The sequence below is a fragment of the Artemia sp. Qi Xiang Cuo genome, chromosome 7, assembly GCF_049724085.1.
Source record: "Artemia sp. Qi Xiang Cuo chromosome 7, ASM4972408v1, whole genome shotgun sequence".
Classification (NCBI taxonomy): domain Eukaryota; kingdom Metazoa; phylum Arthropoda; class Branchiopoda; order Anostraca; family Artemiidae; genus Artemia; species Artemia sp. Qi Xiang Cuo.
The window spans coordinates 34,489,467-34,509,223 of NC_142800.1; the positions used below are offsets into that span (position 1 = coordinate 34,489,467).

The following is a 19,757-nucleotide window of genomic DNA, read 5'->3' on the forward strand; positions in this document are numbered from 1 at the left end:
CATTGTGCATTAGACCTAAGATGGTTCCAGCAGGCAAAGAGTGTTTTTATGTTTATGTCCTTGGTACTTGTGTTTTATTATCTTTTACTTTAAATTCCTGTTGAGTTTGAAAACTTTATTACAGTGTATGTCGGTCATATTCTACCATGATGCCGAGCAGAAAGAACTAGCTGAAAGATCAATGAAGGTTATTGAATCTACTTCCAAAAGAACAATTCAAACAAAGAGTCTACCTGTTGGCACTTTTTATGATGCTGAGGAGTAAGTTGTTTACATTTGTTGTTATTATTGTCTTGAGTGTTGTTATAAAATGTTATATTATTATTATTGGAGTAAGCTTTAATATTTTCATTATTTAAATCACCCAAAGTTTTAGGCAAGGAGTGCAGGAAACTGAATACACCAATTATTCTAAGAAAAAAGAAAAAAGTAATGTCATCCAGTGTTGCCAGCATAATCATTTGATTATGAATAAAAAAATCAGTGGCCTAAAGTATTTGTATTTTTGCCATCATTGGTTTTCTGAGTTTAATCGGCTTTCTACATACGTTGCCAAAAAAGATATTTTTGAAACAATGGCCAATTTTCAATCATCAGACTCCTTCATCTGGATTCTCCTGCCTAGGAAAGGAAAGAAGTGACTCAGCTTTGAAATTCCTAAGGAGCGAAATAAATTGGCATGATGCAAGGGGGACAGGGTTTCTGAAAGTCACCATAACCACTCTAAAGTGGAGTAGCCTATAATATGAAAAGAAAATAACCGTTTATTTACAAAATTTTATTAGCTCGGGTGTTTATTTGCATATTTCTTCATTTTAAGATTTTCGAGATAACACTAAAATTTAATAATATTTGAACTGAATCTTTTTCAGGTCCCCTTTTGAGTCAACACAGAAGAAGAAAATTCAATTTTAGGTAAGTGATTTATAAATTACTTTGAAAAACTGTATTTTAGCAGATGACTAATATTCTGAACTTCCCCTTTCATGTTCTCTTTTGAGTTCTATGTCGAGAAAGTAATTTATAAGCTATTGAAAATAAAAACTATACGTTTTAAAATATGACTAGTATTTGAACTTTCTCTTTTTCACGTTTCCTTTCAGTTACCACGATGGAAGAAACTTCAATTTCAGGCAAGAAATTTATAATTTACTTTGAAAAACTGTATTTTAGCAAATGACTAATATTCTGAACTTTTACTTTCATGTTCTCTTTTGACTTCGATGTCGAGAAAGTAATTTATAAGCTATTGAAAAAACTGTTTTAAAATATGACTAATATTTGAACTTTCTTGTTTTCAGGTTCCCTTTGAGTGAACACGAAGGAAGAGACTTCAATTTATGGTATATAATTAAATAAAAAAAAACATGTTTTTTTTTAACTGAAAGTAAGGAATGACGTTAAAACTTAAGGAATGACGTTAAAACTTAAAACGAACAGAAATTATTCCGTATATGAAAGGGGCTATCCCCTCCTCAACGCCTCGCTCTTTACGCTATTGTTTTTCATTGTTTAAAACAAATAGAGTTGTGAGTAATTCAAACTTTAGCGTAAAGAGTGAGGCGCTTAGGAGGGGACAGCTCCCTTCACATACAGCAAAATTTCTGTTCGTTTTAAGTTTTAACGTCGTTCCTTACTTTCAGTTAAAAAAACTTGTTTTTTTTTAAATTTAATTTTTGAACGTTTTTGAATTAATGCAGGTTTTGATTTTGGCTCACCGTACATGAATAATTAAAAGCAAAAATTTGAATATTAATTTTACTTTTATTGGTTAAATGGCTTTCTCAAAACCTGTTTAGTTTTATTTACGAACGTTTTTATTAGTAATAAATATACGTAACTTACGAATTAACTTACGTAACGAACTTCTATATTCATATATTTTTGATACGTATATTAGAGGGTTCGCCCCCTAGTCAATACCTTGCTCTTTAAGCTAAAGTTCGAATTTTGTTCCAATTATTTAAGAAATGACCCCTTAATCACAAATGCCGTTAATTATAATAAATAGCTCTTATGAAAGTACTAAATAATCTGTGGCTTAAAGAGCGAGGTATTGACTAGGAGGTGAACCCAATCATATACGTAATGTTTTCTGTCGTTTTAAGTTTTGATGTTGCTGATTACTTTCAGTTAAAAAACTTGTTTTTTTATATATAATTTTTGATCTTTTTTTAAATAATGCTGGGAAATCCGGCGCCCCCTTCATAGCAATGTCCCTTCCCCCATGAAAACTTCCTTCATGGAAAGATTTTCCCACATAAACCCCGACCCACTCCCCACCCCATCCCACACTACCTGACATATTTATCATAAAAAGGCATCCAAAAAGACATAGTTATCATATTTTCGACCATGATGAACAAAATGGGTATCTCAAAATTTTGATCGGGTCACTTTGGGAAAAAAAGAGCGGGGGAGGGGGCCTAGTTGCACTCCATTTTTTGGTCACTTAAAAAGGGCAATAGAACTTTTAATTTCCGTTCGAATGAGCCCTCCCACGATATTCTAGGACCACTGGGTCGATACGATCACCACTGGGGAAAAAAAAATAAACAAACAAATTAACACGCATCCGTGATCTTTCTTCTGGCAAAAAATGCAAAATTCCGCATTTTTGTAGATAGGAGCCTGAAACCTCTGCAGTAGGGTTCTCTGATATGCTGAATATGATGGTGTGATTTTCATTAAGTTTCTATAGCTTTTAAGGGTTCTTTCACCATTTTTTCAAAAATCAGCCAAATTTTTTCAGGCGCGTAACTTCTGATAGGTAGGACTAAACTTGATGAAACTTATATATTTGAAATCAGCATGAAAATTTGATTCTTTTGATGTATCTATTGGTGTCATTTATGAATTATTTAGATTCACTGTGTTTTTGCAAATGATTAATATTAAGTACTTCTCCTGTTTATGTTCTCTTTTGTCTTCAATGTCAAGAGAGTAATTTATAAATTAATGGAAAAATAACTATTTGTTTTAAAATAGAATTAATATTTGATTTTTCCCTTTTTCAGATTCCGTTTTGAGTCAACACGGAGAAAAAACTTCAATTTCAGGCACGTAATCTAAAATTTATTTGAAAAGGCTATTTGTTTTAGCAAATGACTAACATGTGGTATTTGTTTTTTTCATGTTCAAGTAATTTGTAAATTACTTTTTTAAAAACTACATGTTTTAAAATAAGACTAATATTTGAACTTTCTCTTTTTACAAGAATGGAAAAATTTCAGTTTTAGATAATTAATTTATAAATTGTTCGGAAAAAATATATTTTAGCAAATGACTAATAATGTCAAGTAAGTAATTTATAAGCTATTGAAAAACACTATTTATTTTTAAATATGAATAATATTTCAGCTCTCTCTTTTTTAGGTTAACTTTGAGTTAGCACGAGGGAAGAAACTTTCATTGTAGGTAAGTAAATTATATATTATTTGGAAAAAGTATTTCTTAGTAATGAATAATATTCGTTACTTCGCTTTTTTAAGTTCTGTTTTGACTTTAATGTCAAGTAAGTAATTTAAGAGTTATTGGACAAAATATTCATTTTTAAAACATGACTAATATTTGAATTTTCTCATTTTCAGGTCCCACTTGACTCAACACGAAGGATGAAACTTTAATTGGAGGTAATTAATTTATGAATCATTTGGAGAAACTGTGTTTTAGCAAATGACTAATATTCATTACTTTCCCTTTTAAGTTCTGTTGACTTCAATGTGAAGTAAGTAATTCATAAACTATTCAATAAAAAAAAAAAATGTTTTAAAATATTGCTAATATTCTAACTCTCTCTTTTCCAAGTTCCCTTTGAGCCAACAAGAAGGAAGAGACTTCAATTTAAGGTTTGTAATTTATAAATTCTTCGGAAAATTATGTTTTAGGAAAGTGACTAATTCAACTGCAGAAACTTCAATTATTAGGTAAGTGATATATAAATTATTAGGAAAACTATGTTTTAGCAAATGACTAATTTTCAGTACTTCCCCTTTTATGTTCTCTTTGAATTCAATGTCAAGTAATTAATTTATAAGCTATTGAAAAAAAATATGATCTCTAATGTCAAGTAAGTAATTTATAAGCTATTAAAAAAAAACTATTTGTTTGAAAATATGATTAATATTTGAACTTTCTCTTTTTCAGGTTCCATTTGAGTCAACACGAAGGAAGAAACTCCATTTGCAGGTGAGTAAATTATATATTATTTGTAAAAAACTATGTTTCTGTAAATGAATAATATTTAGTTCGTCTTCTTTTAATGTTCTCTTTTGATTTCAATGTCAAGTAAGTTATTTATAAGTTATTAAAAAAAACTATTTGTTTTAAAATATGGCTAATATTTGAAGTTTCTCTTTTTGAGGTTCTATTTAAGTCAACATGCAGGAAGAAACTTCAATTTCAGGTAAGTAATTTTTAAATTGTTCGGGAAAAGTATACTTTAGCAACTAACTAATATTCAGTACTTCTCCTTTTCATGTTCTCTTTTAACATCAATGTCAAGTAAATAGTTTATAAGCTATGGAAAAAATCTATTTGTTTTAAAATATGACTAATATTTCATCTCTCTCTTTTTCGGGTTCCGTTTAAGTCAACACGAAGGAAGAAACTTCTATTTCAATTATGTAATTTATAAATTATTCGGAAAAACTGTGTTTTAGAAAAATGACTAATTTAATTGAAGAAACTTCAATTTCAGCTAAGTAGTTTATAAATTATATGGAAAAACTGTGGTTTAGCTTTTAGCAAATGGCTAATATTCGGTACTTCCCCTTTTTTGTTCTCTTTTGACTTTAATCTCAAGTAAGTAATTTACAAGCTATATAATAAAAAAAACTTTTAAAATTTTACTAATATTTTAACTTTCTCTTTTCCGGATTTCCTTTGAGTCAACACGAAGGAAGATACTTCATTTTCAGGTAAGTAATGTATAGATTATTCGGAAAAACTATGTTTTAGCAAATGACTAATATTCAGTACTTCTCCTTTTCCAGTTCTCTTTTGACTTTAATCTCCAGTAAGTAATTTATAACCTACTGCAAAAAAACTATTTATTCTTAAATATTTCGAAGGAAGAAACTTCAATTTCAAGTAAGTAATTTATAAATTATTCGTATAAACTATACTATAGCAAATGACTAATATTTAGTACTTCTTATTTTTATGTTCTCATTTGACTTCAATGTCAAGTAAGTAATTTATAAGGCATTGAAAAAACACTATTTGTTTTAAAATATGACTAATATTATAACTTCCTCTTTTCAGGATCCGGTTGATTTAATACGAAGAAAGAAACTTTAATTTCAGCATGTAATTTATAAATTATTCGGAAAAACTATGTTTGAGCAAATGACTAATATTCAGTACTTCTCCTTTTCATGTTCTCTTTTAACTTCAATGTCAATAACCAATTGGAAAAAAAAAAAAAATTATTAAATATTACTAGTATTTGAACTTTCTTTTTTTTAGACTCCGTTTGAGTCAACACGGAGGAAGAAACTTCAATTTCAGGAAAGTAATTTGTAAATTATTTTGAAAAAGTATGTTTTAGCAATTAACTAAAATTCAGTACTTCTCCTTTTCATGTTCTCTTTTAACTTCAATGTCAATAACCAATTGAAAAAAAATATTTATTTTTAAATATTACTAATGTTTGAACTTTCTTTTTTTTAGACTTCGTTTGAGTCAACACGGAGGAAGAAACTTCAATTTCAGGAAAGTAATCTGTAAATTATTTTGAAAAAGTATGTTTTAGCAATTAGCTAATATTCAGTACTTCTCCTTTTCATGTTCTCTTTTAAGTTCAATGTCAAGTAAGTAATTTATAAACTGTTCAAAAAAATCTATTTGTTTTAAAATAAGACTAATATTTGAAATTCCTCTTTTTCAGGTTCCGTTTGAGTCAACACGAAGGAATAAACTTCAATTTCAGGTAAGTATTTCATAAATTATTCGGAAAAACCATGTCTTAGGAAGTGACTAATATTCAGTAATTCTACTTTTTAAGTTCTCTTTTGACTTCAATGTCAAGTAAGTAATTTAGAAATTATTTGGAAAAAATGTGTTTTAGTAAATGATTAATATTCAGTACTTTTCCTATTCATGTTCTCTTTTCACTTCACTGTCAAGTAAGTAGTTTATAAGCAATTAAAAAAAAAATATTAATTTTTAAAAAGCACTAATTTTTTAACTGTTTTTTTTTTCAGGTTTCCTTTGAGTCAACACGAAGGATAAAAAAAAAAAAAAAATATTAATTTTTAAAAAGCACTAATTTTTTAACTGTTTTTTTTTTTCAGGTTTCCTTTGAGTCAACACGAAGGATAAACTTCATTTATAGACAACTCAAAGTAATTTATTTATTATTTAGTAATTTATAAATTATTTGGAAAAACTGTGTTTTAGCAAATGACTAATATTCAGTATTTCTCCTTTTCATATTCTCTTTTAATTTCAATGTCAAGTAAGGAATTTATAATCTATTGAAAAAAAGTTCTCTGTTTTAAAAATTTGAATAATATTTGAACTGCCTCCCTTCAGTTATGATTTTAGTCAATAAGAAGGAAGAAACTTCAATTTCAGGTAAGTAATTTATAAATTATTTGGAAAAAATGTGTTTTAGTAAGTGACTAATATTCGGTACTTCTCCCGTTCATGTTTTCTGTTGACTCCTGTGTCAAGTAGGTAATTCGTAAATTATTAAAAAGAACTATATTTTTTGAAATATGACTAATATTTGAAGTTTTCACTTTTCAGATTCCATTTGAGTTAACACGGAGGAAGAAACTTCAATTTTATGTTTGTAAATTATTTCAAAAAAGTACTTGTTCTAAAATATGACTAATATTTCAACTTTATATTTTTCACCTTCTCTTTTTCCCTTTCAGTCAGCACGAAAAAGAAACTTCAATTTCAGGTAAGTAATTTATAAATTAATCGGAAAACTATGTTTGAGTAAATAACTAACATTCAGTACTTCTCTTTTTCATAATCTCTCTTAACTTCAATGTCAAGCAAGTGATTAATTATTTATTAAAAAAATTAATTGTTTTAAAACATGAATAATATTTGAAATTCTTTTTTATCAGGTTCCCCTTGATTGAAAACGAAGAGAGAAACATACATTTTAGGTAAGTAATTTAAAATTATTGTGTTTTGTCTGTCTTTTGTTAAGTGACTGATCTGTGTTTTGTTAATCTGTGTTTTGTTAAGTGGAAATCTGTGTTTTGTTACAGGAAATGTGTTTTGTTAATTTGGAAATCTGTGTTTTGTTACAGGAAAATCTGTGTTTTGTTAAGTGACTGATATTCATTACTTCTCCTGTTCATGTTTTCTGTTGACTTCGGTGTAAAGTAAGTAATTTGTAAATTATTTTAAAAAAATACATGCTTTAAAATGAGTCAATTGAGTCAACAAGCAGAAAAACCTTCAATTTCAGGTAAGTAATTTATAAATTATTCTAAAAAAAAAATGTTTTTGCTAATAACTGATGTTCAGTACTTCTAATTTTCAAGTTCTCTTTTAACTTCGATTTCAAGTAAGTAATTTATAAGCTATTGAAAAAAAAACTATTTGTTTTAAAATATGACTAATATTTAAAAGTCCTCTTTTTTAGGTTTCGTTTGAGTCAATACGAAGGAAGTAACTTCATTTTCAAGTAAGTAATTTATATATTATTCGGAAAAATTACGTTTTAACAAACGGCAAATATTCAGTATTTTTATTTTCATGTTCTCTTTTGACTTCAATGTCAAATATGAAATTGAAATAAAACTTTTTATTTAAAAATATGATTAATATTTGAACTTCCGTTTTTCAGGTTCCATTTGAGTCAACACAAAGGAAGAAACTTCAACTTCAGGTAGGCAATTTATAAATTATTTGGAAAAAATTGTTTCAGTGAGTCACCAATATTCAATACTTCTCCTAATCATTTTTCCCTTTGACCTCAGTGTCAAGTAAGCAATTTGCAAATTATTTTAGAAACTTACATATTTTGAAATATGATTAATATTTGAACTCTCTCTTTCCAGGTTCTCTTAGGGCCAAGAATGAGGAAGAAACTTCAATCTCAGTTAAATAATTCATAAATTATTTGGAAAAACTAATGTTCTCTTTTAACTTCAATGCCAAGTAAGTAATTTGTAAGCTATTAAAAAAAACTATTTATTTTTAAATATGAATAATATTTGAACTTTCTCTTTTTTAGGTTCCCTTTAAGTCAGCATGAAGGAAGAAACTTTGTTTGTAAATATATGAATATATGTAAGTTATATATTATTTGGAAAACTATGGTTTAGCAAATGAATATTATTCAGTACTTCCACTTTTTAAGTTCTCTTTTGACTTCAATGTCAAGTAAGTAATTTAAAAGTTATTGGAAAAAATATTCGTTTTAAAACATGACTAATATTATAATTTTCTCTTTTTCAGGTTCCATTTGACTAAACACGAAGGAAGAAACTTTAATTTGAGGCAAGTTTTTATAAATTACTTTGAAAAACTGTGTTGTCAATTTCAAAATCCATTTCAGGTATGTAATTTATAAATTATTCGGAAAAACTGTGTTTTAGAAAAATGTCTAATTCAATTGGAGAAACTTCAATTTCAGGTAAGTAATTTATAAACTATTCTGACAAACTATGTTTTAGAAAAATGACTAATTTAATTGAAGAAACTTCATTTTCAGGTAAGTAAAATATAGGATTACTCAAATGACTAATATTCAAGTTTTTGCAAATGACTAATATTCAGTACTTCTTTTTTTTTGTTCTCATTTAACTTCAATATGTTTTAAAATATGATTAATATTTGAACTTCCTCTTTTTCAGGTTCTGTTTGAGTCAACACGAAGAAAGAAATTTCAATTTCAGTATGTAATTTCTAAATTATTCGGAAAATCTTTTTTTTCACAAATGAGTAATATTTAGTGCTTCTCCTTTTCGTGTTCTTTTTTAACTTCAATGTCATTTAAGTAATTTTTAAGCTATGTAATAAAAAAAACTGTTTTAAAATTTTACTAATATTTTAACTTTCTTTTTTCCAGATTCCCTTTGAGTCAACACGAAGGCAGAAACGTCATTTTTAGGTAAGTAATTTGTATGTTACTCATTAAATCTATGTTTTTAGCAAATGACTAATTTTCAGTACTTCTCCTTTTCAAGTTCTCTTTTGACTTCAATGTGAAGTAAGTAATTTATAACCTATGGAAAAAAACTATTTATTCTAGAATATTACGAAGGAAGAAAGTTAAATTTCAGGTAAGTAATTTATAAATTATTCGGTTAAACTAGAATTTAGCATATGACTAATATTCAGTACTTTTTATTTTTATGTTCTCATTTGACTTCAATGTCAAGTAAGTAAATTTATAAGGTGTTGAAAAAAAACTTTTTGTTTTAAAATATGCCTAATATTTGAACTTCCTCTTTTTCAGGTTCCGTTTGAGTCAACACGAAGAAAGAAATTTAAATTTCAGTACGTAATTTATAAGTTATACGGACAAACTATTTCTTAGCAAATGACTAATATTCAGTACTTCTCATTTTCATGTTCTCTTTTAACTTCAATGTCATGTAAGCAATTTTTAAGCTATGTAAAACTATGTTTAGAAAAACTATGTTTAACAAATGAACAATATTCAGTACTTCTCCTTTTTATGTACTGAATATTTCAATATTCGGTACTTCTCCTTTTCGATCTATTGAAAAAAAACTATGTGTTTTAAAATATAACTAACATTTGAACTTTCTCTTTTTCAAAAAAGGGCCAATAAAATATAAAGAACTTGTTACAGAGCTTAACGGGAGAACAGCTGCTGGTGAAAAAATCTCGCAATCCGTGACTTGTGTATTGTGCCAAGAAACCTGGAAAGCTCGGGAGGAGTCCCTCCCCTGGCCCAAATGCAGGTGTAGAAATCAAAGCCGTAAACGATGTAAATAGTGTAAATATGAGTGTTACAGAAGACATTAGAGCTAATTCTACCGAAAAACTCATCCATGATTATTGACAGCTCACTGGATAGCAACACATGCTTCTACACCGCCAACTCGAATGCATCAGTTACCATTTTCAGTGGAGCAGACGAGGACCCAGGTCATCCAAGAAACAGGACCAATAACCAGAGTAAGCAACACTAAAAACGAGTAAGTCCAGATATTTCTGCTCTAATTACTAACGTGAATCAACTTCCTAAAAAATTAAATGAGGGGAAATCTGTAATTTATTCTAAGAATTACGAAATGGTCCTATTGACTGAAGTTTGTAACAAGCCTAGTACTAACAGCCTAAAAGATTTGTATGTTAAGATTCTGGGCTATGGGGTTTGTACCTAACCTACAGTCCCTGGAATGCAGGCATGGTAAATTAGCATTATTTAAGGTATGTTATAGCACATTGTCATTACATTTCCGGTAATTCACAGTTTGTCAAACCTGTGTGCATTGACCTGTTTAAAGGTAATAGTTATTGGCAAAAGCTTGAAAAATGAAAAAAAACCATGCAGATCTTTTTTTAGTTTTTTTTTTCACTAAATTACTTGTATCGGAAAGTATCTACAACACCAAGGATGGTAACTCGGGGGGGGGGGGCGGTTGCCTTCCCCATAGTGTTTTTCATTCTCACCCAAGATTCCGACAAATTCCTGGTGGATATTTTCATTAAAAATGCCTTTTTTGTATTTTTATTGATAAAACCAAGAAAATTACCCCTCCTCCCGCATAAAATACATTTGGTCCTCCCCTAGATTTCCGTGCATTGACCACTGTAACGGCTCTTTGTTTTAGTAAAGAAGCTATACTTTATAGGTGAGTAGAACAATTGCCAAATGAGAAAACTTAGAAGATTTTGACTTATAATTTGTATTATTGATTGCTGCGTACACAGAATCATCGGGAATTATGATATTTTTCAACCATGGGAGAGTGGAAGGATTTTCGTTTACTGCACAGTCAAAGAGAAAGATGGCAAACTTCCAATTTCTCAAAGGGCTAAAGTAAGACTGGCTAATTTTGGCACGGCTCCAGCTTAAAATCGAATAGATAAATATTGAAAAGATCCTTTCCGATAATTTATGAAAATCCCTATTTGTTTTAAGACAGTTATTTTAATATGCCAGCTGAATGTTAACAGCTTCAACAGGGCAGGTGTACCTTGGAAAATGTACTCTATAATTTAACCCATTATTTTTAATATTTTCCATATAATTAAGCTGCACTTTACAATTTGCCATTTAATTAAATTCAACTTACTGTATGATATCCATTAGTTTCCTGTAGGAAGTTCAATTCTGGTTTTATGATTATGTTAGTTTTTTGCTAATTTGTCTTTCAAAGAGACGTGTATAAAACATTAATACATTAAATTGATATAGGAAGCTAATACTCACCTTTTCTCATTAGTGGGCTCTGAGACTCGATGTCGTCTTCTCTGACAACAACGAATTTTTGGCAATTCTTGTGGAGCAGAAGGCGATCTAACTGATAGTTCGATTTTTGTCTTGACAAACAATTGGGTTAAATCGACAACCCTGCTATGGAGAACAATACTTAAATTGGACTGTGAGACAAGAAAAATTATCAAATTTTTGAGGATCAGAAAAATCAGCTCTTAATTCTATGAATAATCCCATGTTAGCATAATGATCGATGAGAAATATTAATCATACCGCACATAAGAGAGATTGGAGCAGATTTTACTTCAACCTCTCACTCTTAAGCTAAAGTTAGCTAATTTCAGGAAACAAGCATTTTAGAATTCGGCACATTTAGCGGAATGGTATTCATATGTTGTTTTTTTTAATTATCTATAGCCTTTCAAAACATTCGCACTGAATGTTTTATTGTTTAAAGCAAATTCAACTACTTAAAAAAAAAAAATTTCAACTTTGTCAATTTCGTTTTCAACTCCTTTTTCAAATTCGTTTCATAAAGCCTAATTTTTTATTTTTTTTTAATACGATGTATTTTATTTTTTAGTAACATAAACAGAACTAGCCAAAATATGAGGGAAGCCACCCCACCCACTCTCTTTACGCTAAACTCAACTTTAATATACCTATACTTCGAGAACGAGGGATGGTTTGGGGGTGTTTACTTTAAACAATAAAACAGAATCTTCCTACACATGAGAGATACCGCATACCCCATCAAAGCCAACTTTTTAAGCTAAATTTCAGGCTTTTATCACAATGCAAAGGTTCGGTATTTCAAAACTATACTTTTCTGTTAAAAACTTCCGTTTCCATAATAACAGGCGAGCTTTTACCCCTCTCGGCTCCAATACTGGACCCTTAGTTGAAGTAAATTCTTTCAAAAAGAGGATTGTCCCCCTTTTTTATTTCAATCTGAAGGACCTCTCATGGAAATTTTTAAGTATTTGGAAAAAAAACATGGAGGATCCGTGAAAATAATACCAAACTGACATACCCCGTAATATCTGGTACGCAGCCAAGACTAACTACTCGAACTACTAAGGTTACTGTTCTATGATCGTTAGTTGCATGGTCAATGCCGCAGTTTTATCTTAGCAAAGAGCGTCGTGTCTCTAATGTGTTATTTTTTCCTCGTCATATAGAACGGATGGTCATAGAAACTTTAAATGGTCGAAAGGCTCATTTGACCCCAAATACAAAGTTATAATGCTAAGATTTTTCTAAGGTTTTTGTAAGATTAATTTTTCTAGGAGCCAAAATCGATAAAGGGCAACCAGCCGTACATTCTAAACCCCAAGCCCTCTTTCCCCCAGTCCCATGTGGTATTGGTCCAAAATAAATTACTCCGAGAGTTGCAAGACAACCTTAGCCCCAGGAGTCTGAGCCCAAAAAAATTCAAATAGCCGATTTAAACAAAGGATTCATAGATACATTTTAAAAGAAAAAGAGTGGAGATCTTCAACCTTCTTGACATTAATATTGTACAATTTGTGTGACTGAACAGTTCAAGAATAGGATTCCAGACCTAGGGCTCATGCCTCTCCATTTATTATTTTAATTTAGCAGAAAAGAGGACAACTACACCTCGGTGAAATCAAGAATCGGAAGGTGATTCTTGAAATCAGAATAACACAAGAACCTTCAATCTTTATGAGTGAAGGGCCAAAGAAAGCCTCCAGGGCCCATCCCCTTTTCATCACGAGCTTTTTTTTATAGAAAGGTGGACAATTTACACCTTTTTGAATCAAAGAGAAGCAAAGTTTTTTAACCTATATCTGTATGATTAAAAGGCTAAAATTCAGGCCATTCATCTTTTACCACCTACAACGACACCCCACCTCTCCTCCAATACATTTCGTGCATACTTTGTATATTTTGAATATTTTTGAATATTTTGTACAAATTGCGATTCATTATCGATACGAAAATATATTTGGGGAACTTAAGGAATGGTCCTAAATGATTAAATAATTAATTATTAAAAATCCTTAAGACTGCAGTGTAAATATCTTTAAAAAAAAATTTTAAATGTGAGACTAATATTGAAACACAAAATTAAAAAAATCACAAATTATAAATTTCATATTTCACAAATGATGGATACCCAAAGGACCTATTATGGAAAGTTAAAAATTTTGCCGCACATTTTAAGGCTTTAAGTCCCCACAACACCCTCCCCCCCCACCCCAACACAGATAAATGAACCTAACCACCTACTAATGACTTGCGAACAACTAGGATGCAAATTTTACTGACTTGTCAGTCGATTATAATCATTCATTTTGTCCGAACTGCAATTATTCTCAGGGAGAAAAAGGCTACCGCGCGGCAGTATGTCTTCTCCGACTGGAATGTTTGAGAGTTAGCTTTATGACAGCTTTAAAATAATTGACTATCTCAGAAATGTCATTTCACTGCCTTTTGGCCTATATTGACCAAAGTTGTTCTTTTGCAGCACAAACAAGCGTAAATCACAACTTTTGCTGGTTTAAAAGGACACCAAAAACTTCTCCCGGTATTCCACAACCAAGGATTAGATATGAAGATTGCCGAAAAAAGATTCGGGCACAAGTAAACGAGCATTGAGTCTGCCCCAAAGAACTGAAAAATACCCAAGATTCACTCGAAAAACGGCCAAGGTCAAAATAAAGTCCCAAAGATTGTAAACGACTATAATATATAAATTCAACGTAACTTTTGAGGATAGGGTTACATTCTAATGGTAATGGTCATGTTTACACGCATATATACTTTTCTTAAGATTCCAAGCTTAGCCAAAAATTTCCTAAGATGCCAGGCAATATTCTACTCGTGAAAAACAGGAAATTGCGGTTCTCTTAAAGCAATAGTTTGAAACCACTGCTCTAGGCTCAGAGAGAAAAGCGATATGTAACTTAAAAATGATTTCAAATCATTAATAAAGCGTATCCTAAATCGATGATAATTGTCATAATTTGGTTGTTATATTTCCTTTTTATGGTTGTTCTTTTATTAATTATTTATTATATATGTGGTCGCCAAGTATCAAGTGCTTTCATGTCTTTCTTCGGGCAGCAAACTTGGATTAATGTTATGTATTATACCATTTTGTAATTAAACGAATTGAACTGAAAATTGAACAATGATTTGTAAAAAAAAGATGTACTTTCCCTATTGTATAGCGTTGCCACAACTAACGAGATGTTTAGGGGGAGGGGGGATAATGAAATACTGAATGAACATCGGCAGAAAGCTTCATGAAAATTATAAATACCAAAGATCATGTGCATTAGCATTTGTCGTTTTCACTAAGCATGGCAGCATTGTCAATAAATATAATGAGACGTCGGTAATATTAAGTTCAGCTTAACAAAATCCTCTAAGGATTCTTTTCCTCTTTTCAATTTGAAATCTTTTCAAGGTATATATCTATATATATATATATATATATATATATATATATATATATATATATATATATATATATATATATATATATATATATATATATATATTTCACTTGAAGATTTTCCAGTGAAAATAACGACAAAATCCTTAAATTGTGTTAGCAAAATCCTTTAAGTAGGCATCTGAATTTACCATTGGACTAGAATGAAGAAAACACCTACGCCAGTAATAATTAACGATTAAGACAAAGCTTTAAATAAACTGGATTCTTTATTCTAATAGCAAATCCTATGAAACTCCTTCGCAAAAACGGATGAAAAAGTCATGAAAATGGAACGAATAAACAATTTCAACAATAACAAAAAACGAAACGATGTTTCACCTAGAATAGAGATCATAAATTAGTATGTTGATATTTTTCGCTTTTTCATAACTACAATCGACAAATATCAAGAACTGTAGAAAAATAAAGACCTTTTCACTCACTCTTTCAACACCTTAACTTTGATATCAAGGGAAGCAGATAACCCTAAAATTACTCAAATATTTACATATATATCACATATTTACATATATATCACATATTACATCACATAAGACTTAAAATATTTCAATTTTCCAGGTAAATTCCACCATTTTCAAAATTCCCAAGTAAATAAACATAAGTAAATAGCCCCCCCCCCCACCAAAGAAAACCACCAGGAAATTTATACACGGGAAGGTATTACCAGGAATTTTGTTTTTTAACAAGATTTAAATGGCATTATACCTCCCTTTCCTTTGTTGATGTAGTTTTCGAGTATCATCTTTCCTTCCTGGTGCAAGGCACCGTCCCCTGGTTCGTCCCTGATGGCATCAATGTTTCCCCTTCCTTCAATAATAAATAATACCCCTTTGCCTCAATATTTGGATATTTTTAAACGGTCAACAGTTTTACTGCAACCACAGATTTCCTCTGTATGTCACAATTCCGGAGGCTGAGGGTTCATGTATCCATTGCAGCTGGTGAGTCACCCCAAAAAAATCCGTCTAAGGGATGGCAAAGATTAAAAAAGATTTTTGGTACTCCATAGATTGGGTGGAGGAAAGAAAGACTTTATAGTGTCTTTTCAAATTATAACGAGTAAAGCGGAGTTCGTAGCCTACATCCCCACCTTATTAAAACTAAACGATATTAACGAAATTAAACAGTTCGTGGTAACGAACTGTAAGTAAAGAGCGACCCTGCTCAATAGTAACCGAAACTCTAAAAAAAGATATTTTGATACCAATAAATACATCAAAAGAATCAGGTTTTTGTGCTGATTTCAAATATATAAGTTTCATCAAGTGTTGTCTTACCCATCAAAAGTTACGTGCCTAAAAAAATTTGCCTTATTTTCGAAAAAGGTAGAAACAGCCCCTAAAATTCATAGAACCTTAATGAAAATCACACCATCAGATTCAGCGTATCATAGAACCTTTCTGTAGAGGTTTCAATCTCCTATCTGCAAAAATGTGGAATTTTGTATTTTTTACCAGAAGAAAGATCACGGATGCGTGTTTATTTTTTTTTTTTTTTCACCCAGGAATGATCGTACCGACTCAGTGGTCCTAGAATAACGCGGGAGAGCTCATTCAAACGGAAATTAAAAGTTCTAGTGCCGTTTTTAAGTGACCAAAAAAATGGAGGGCAACTAGGCCCCCTGCCACGCTCAGTTTTTCCGAAAGTCACCCGATCAAAATTTTGAGATACCCATTTTACTCAACATGGTCAAAAAATATAATAACTATTTCTTTGAGGATGACTTAATCCCCCACAGTCCCCGGAGGAAGGGCTGCAAGTTATGAACTTTACCCAATGTTAACATATGATATTGGTTATTGGGAATTATACAGACGTTTTCAGGGAGGATTTTTTCTGGTAGTGGGGGGAGGGGTGGATCAGGGGTTACTTCGGAGGATCTTTCCATGGAGGAAGTTTTCATGGTGGAAAGGACATTGCTATGAAGGGACGCCGGATTTCCTAGCGTTATTTAAAAAAACGATCAGAAATTAAATAAAAAAAAAATTTCAACTGAAAAACTTGTCAACATCAAAATTTAAAACGAACAGAAACTATTACGTATATGATTGGGTTTGCCCCCTAGTCAATACGTCGCTGTTTATGCTAAAGTTGTTTTAGTAATTTCATAAGAGCTATTTATTCTAATTAACGGCCTTTGTGATTAAGAGGTCATTCTGAAAGAATTGTAAAAAACATTCGAACTTTAGCGTAAAGAGCGAGGTAATGACTAGGGGGGCGAACCCCCCTAATAAACATAATAAAAGTATACGAATATAGAAGTTCGTTACCTAAGTTAATTTGTAACTTACGTATATTTATTGTTAATAATAACGTTCGTAAATAAAATTAAACATATTTTGAGAAAGCCATTTAGCCAAAAAAGTAAAATTAATATTGAAATTTCGTTTTAATTATTCATATACGGTGAGCCAAAATCAAAACCTGCATTAATTAAAAAACGTTCAGAAATTAAATAAAAAAACAAGTTTTTTTTAATTGAAAGCAAGGAGTGACGTTAAAACTTAAAACGAACAGAAATTATTCTGTATATGACAGGAGCTTTCCCCTCCTCAACGTCTCGCTCTTTACGCGAAAATTTGACACTTTTTCACAACTCTATTTACAAAACAATAAAAAAATTTAGCGTAAAGAGCGAGGCGTTGAGGAGGGGGCAGCCCCTTTCATATACAGAATAATTTCTGTTCGTTTTAAATTTTAATGTTGCTCCTTGCTTTCAGTTAAAAAAAACTTTCTCTTTTTTTATTCAATAAAATATAAAATACAATAAACCTAGCAATAAAACAAGATAACAACTAGTTGAAGTGACACAGTATTGCAGCATAGAGAATAGCGCAATCCTTGAATCAACTTTTCAACTTAAAACAGCCAGAAATTGCCTGAAAAACACTCAAATACTTTAAACTTGTACCCAAAAGACAGCATATTATTTTGTTTTTCAAATTATTTCCTTTTCTAATTTTCTCTCTTTTTTTTCCATACACAAGGTTAGCTTCACTAGTTTCTGAAAGGCAAGTTTTATTTGGATCCACTTATAAACTAATCTATTTCATCCATTTGTATTTATAGTCAAAAATTTTTAGGGGTCGCTAACTAGTAAATCCCCATATAACAGCGTTCGAGCATTCTAGGATTACTTATCCAACATATCTCATTACTTATCCTTAGCGTTTCTCAAGATGTAAATTACATCACAGTCTAGTAGGATCAATAAATGAAACGGTTTGGATTAATTGTTGGATAAGTTACGCCTGCTAACCCTGGAAATTGCAGGATAACTGAGAATATGTGATGTCATGTATAAACAAAAAATTCAATCTTTTCAAAAATGAAAAATGCGTGAAATTATATGCAGAGAATAAAAATGGACACTATTTGTGAAATGAGGCAAACCTTCAAGGGTTTGTAAATAAGCCACGTTAGCAGTGGAGTACACGTGATTAAAGTTATTTTTGGCCTAGCTGTTTATAGCGTTTCAGTTGACAAGTTGCCAGATAAGTATTTGTTGTTATCTTTTATAAATTATATCCGGGTACTTAATATTAAGCAGATTAGTCAGATTAGTCGAACGCACTAATGATGTGTTTATGGAGGTCTTTCTGAACTTTCTGGAAATAATTGTTGGCTCACATTACAGCAGACTTAACGAAACGCAAGTATCTCTTCAGAATTTTATCTTTACTACTGAAAAGAAAAGTTTTCAAATTACAGCTATTTATCTTCGCCTCATTCAAATGTATTTTGATTAAAATTTTCTTTTGTATATACTACTGTCGGTAATCAAATGCCCATTTCTCTATAAAAAAAAATTCGATAAACAGTCAAAATAATTCGCACATCCAGACTGATTCATGGAAAAGGGGAAATCAAAGGATATGTTACCTTACGGATCAAAGACACGATCAGAGACATCTTCTAACCAATCTTCGATGAAAAATCTCTTGGCAGATCTCTTGGGTGAATCGACGTCCATGATGTTCATTTCGAAAGTAGAGTCATTAAAGGGCATTGGTCTTTTGCCTAAATAAGTACGAGCAGCTGTCACGTTCTGGGTTTGATTCTCTTTCATGGATGATTTAACTGGTCGATTTACTTTGGCTGAAATCATTAAAATCAATTGAAACAACACAAATAATTAATATTTCTGTCAGGTGCTGTACCTCCAGTACGGCGCTATATTTCAGTTAATAGTGCTGTAGCTCCACAGAGGGAACAATATGGGACGTAGGGGTTCCCCTTAAAATTTGACTGAAATACTTAACCAACCAGGGAAACTGAAAAATCATAGCAAGAATAAAGTTGAAGTTTTTCCTTGTTTTAACTTCACACCACAAGCAGAAACAATTTAAATGAGTTTTCAAATAGGAATCTTATTTTTCGACCTTGAATAGTAGTACATACAGTTAACATTGTGCAATGTCTTCTAATCCAAGGTTTATTTTGGATTTATTTAATGCGAGAGGGGTTAAGTGTCCTTTATACCCCATCTTAGTTGTCTTTTGTAAGTTTCCCTCCTAGATTTTCAGGAAAATTTCTAAATGAAACGTTTATTCTCGAAAAATGGCTTCAAATTAAAAAAAAAAATCTTTAAACACTCAAACAAACAAAGTCATAATTTATCTAAATTAGCATTTGCAGTGTGTTATTCCATAAAAAATAATCATGTTTAAAAGAAAACATTTTTGCCTTAGCCATGCAATTTTTTTTTAGAAAAATAAGTTAAAAAAAAGGGACAAATTCCAACGCCCAAACTTCATAAATCGCTAATAGAGCACATTTTTCCATTAATGTTCAAAGACCTGAATCAGGTACTCAGAGATCTGTCAAGGATATAAAAGGTCTATCAGTATCATCCATAACTGATAGAATCAAAAAATT

The 19,757-nt window shown here is 30.6% G+C and overlaps 1 protein-coding gene across 2 annotated transcripts in view; it reads right to left on the reverse strand.

The window, feature by feature from the left end:
- Positions 1-526: 526 nt before the first annotated feature.
- Positions 527-19,757, reverse strand: part of LOC148950196 (uncharacterized) — a 36,370-nt gene continuing 17,139 nt past the window's right edge. The window contains exons 6-7 of one of the 2 annotated variants that reach the window (XM_089091501.1): positions 18,762-18,977; positions 527-621 (exon numbers count right to left, since the gene is read on the reverse strand). In XM_089091501.1, the coding sequence (XP_088947627.1) occupies positions 18,763-18,977 (215 nt within the window). In that variant the 3' untranslated portion in view covers positions 527-621; position 18,762. Of the gene's footprint in view, positions 622-15,070; positions 15,198-18,761; positions 18,978-19,757 lie in introns of those variants that run through there. The other variant, XM_089091500.1, reaches the window with a different exon arrangement.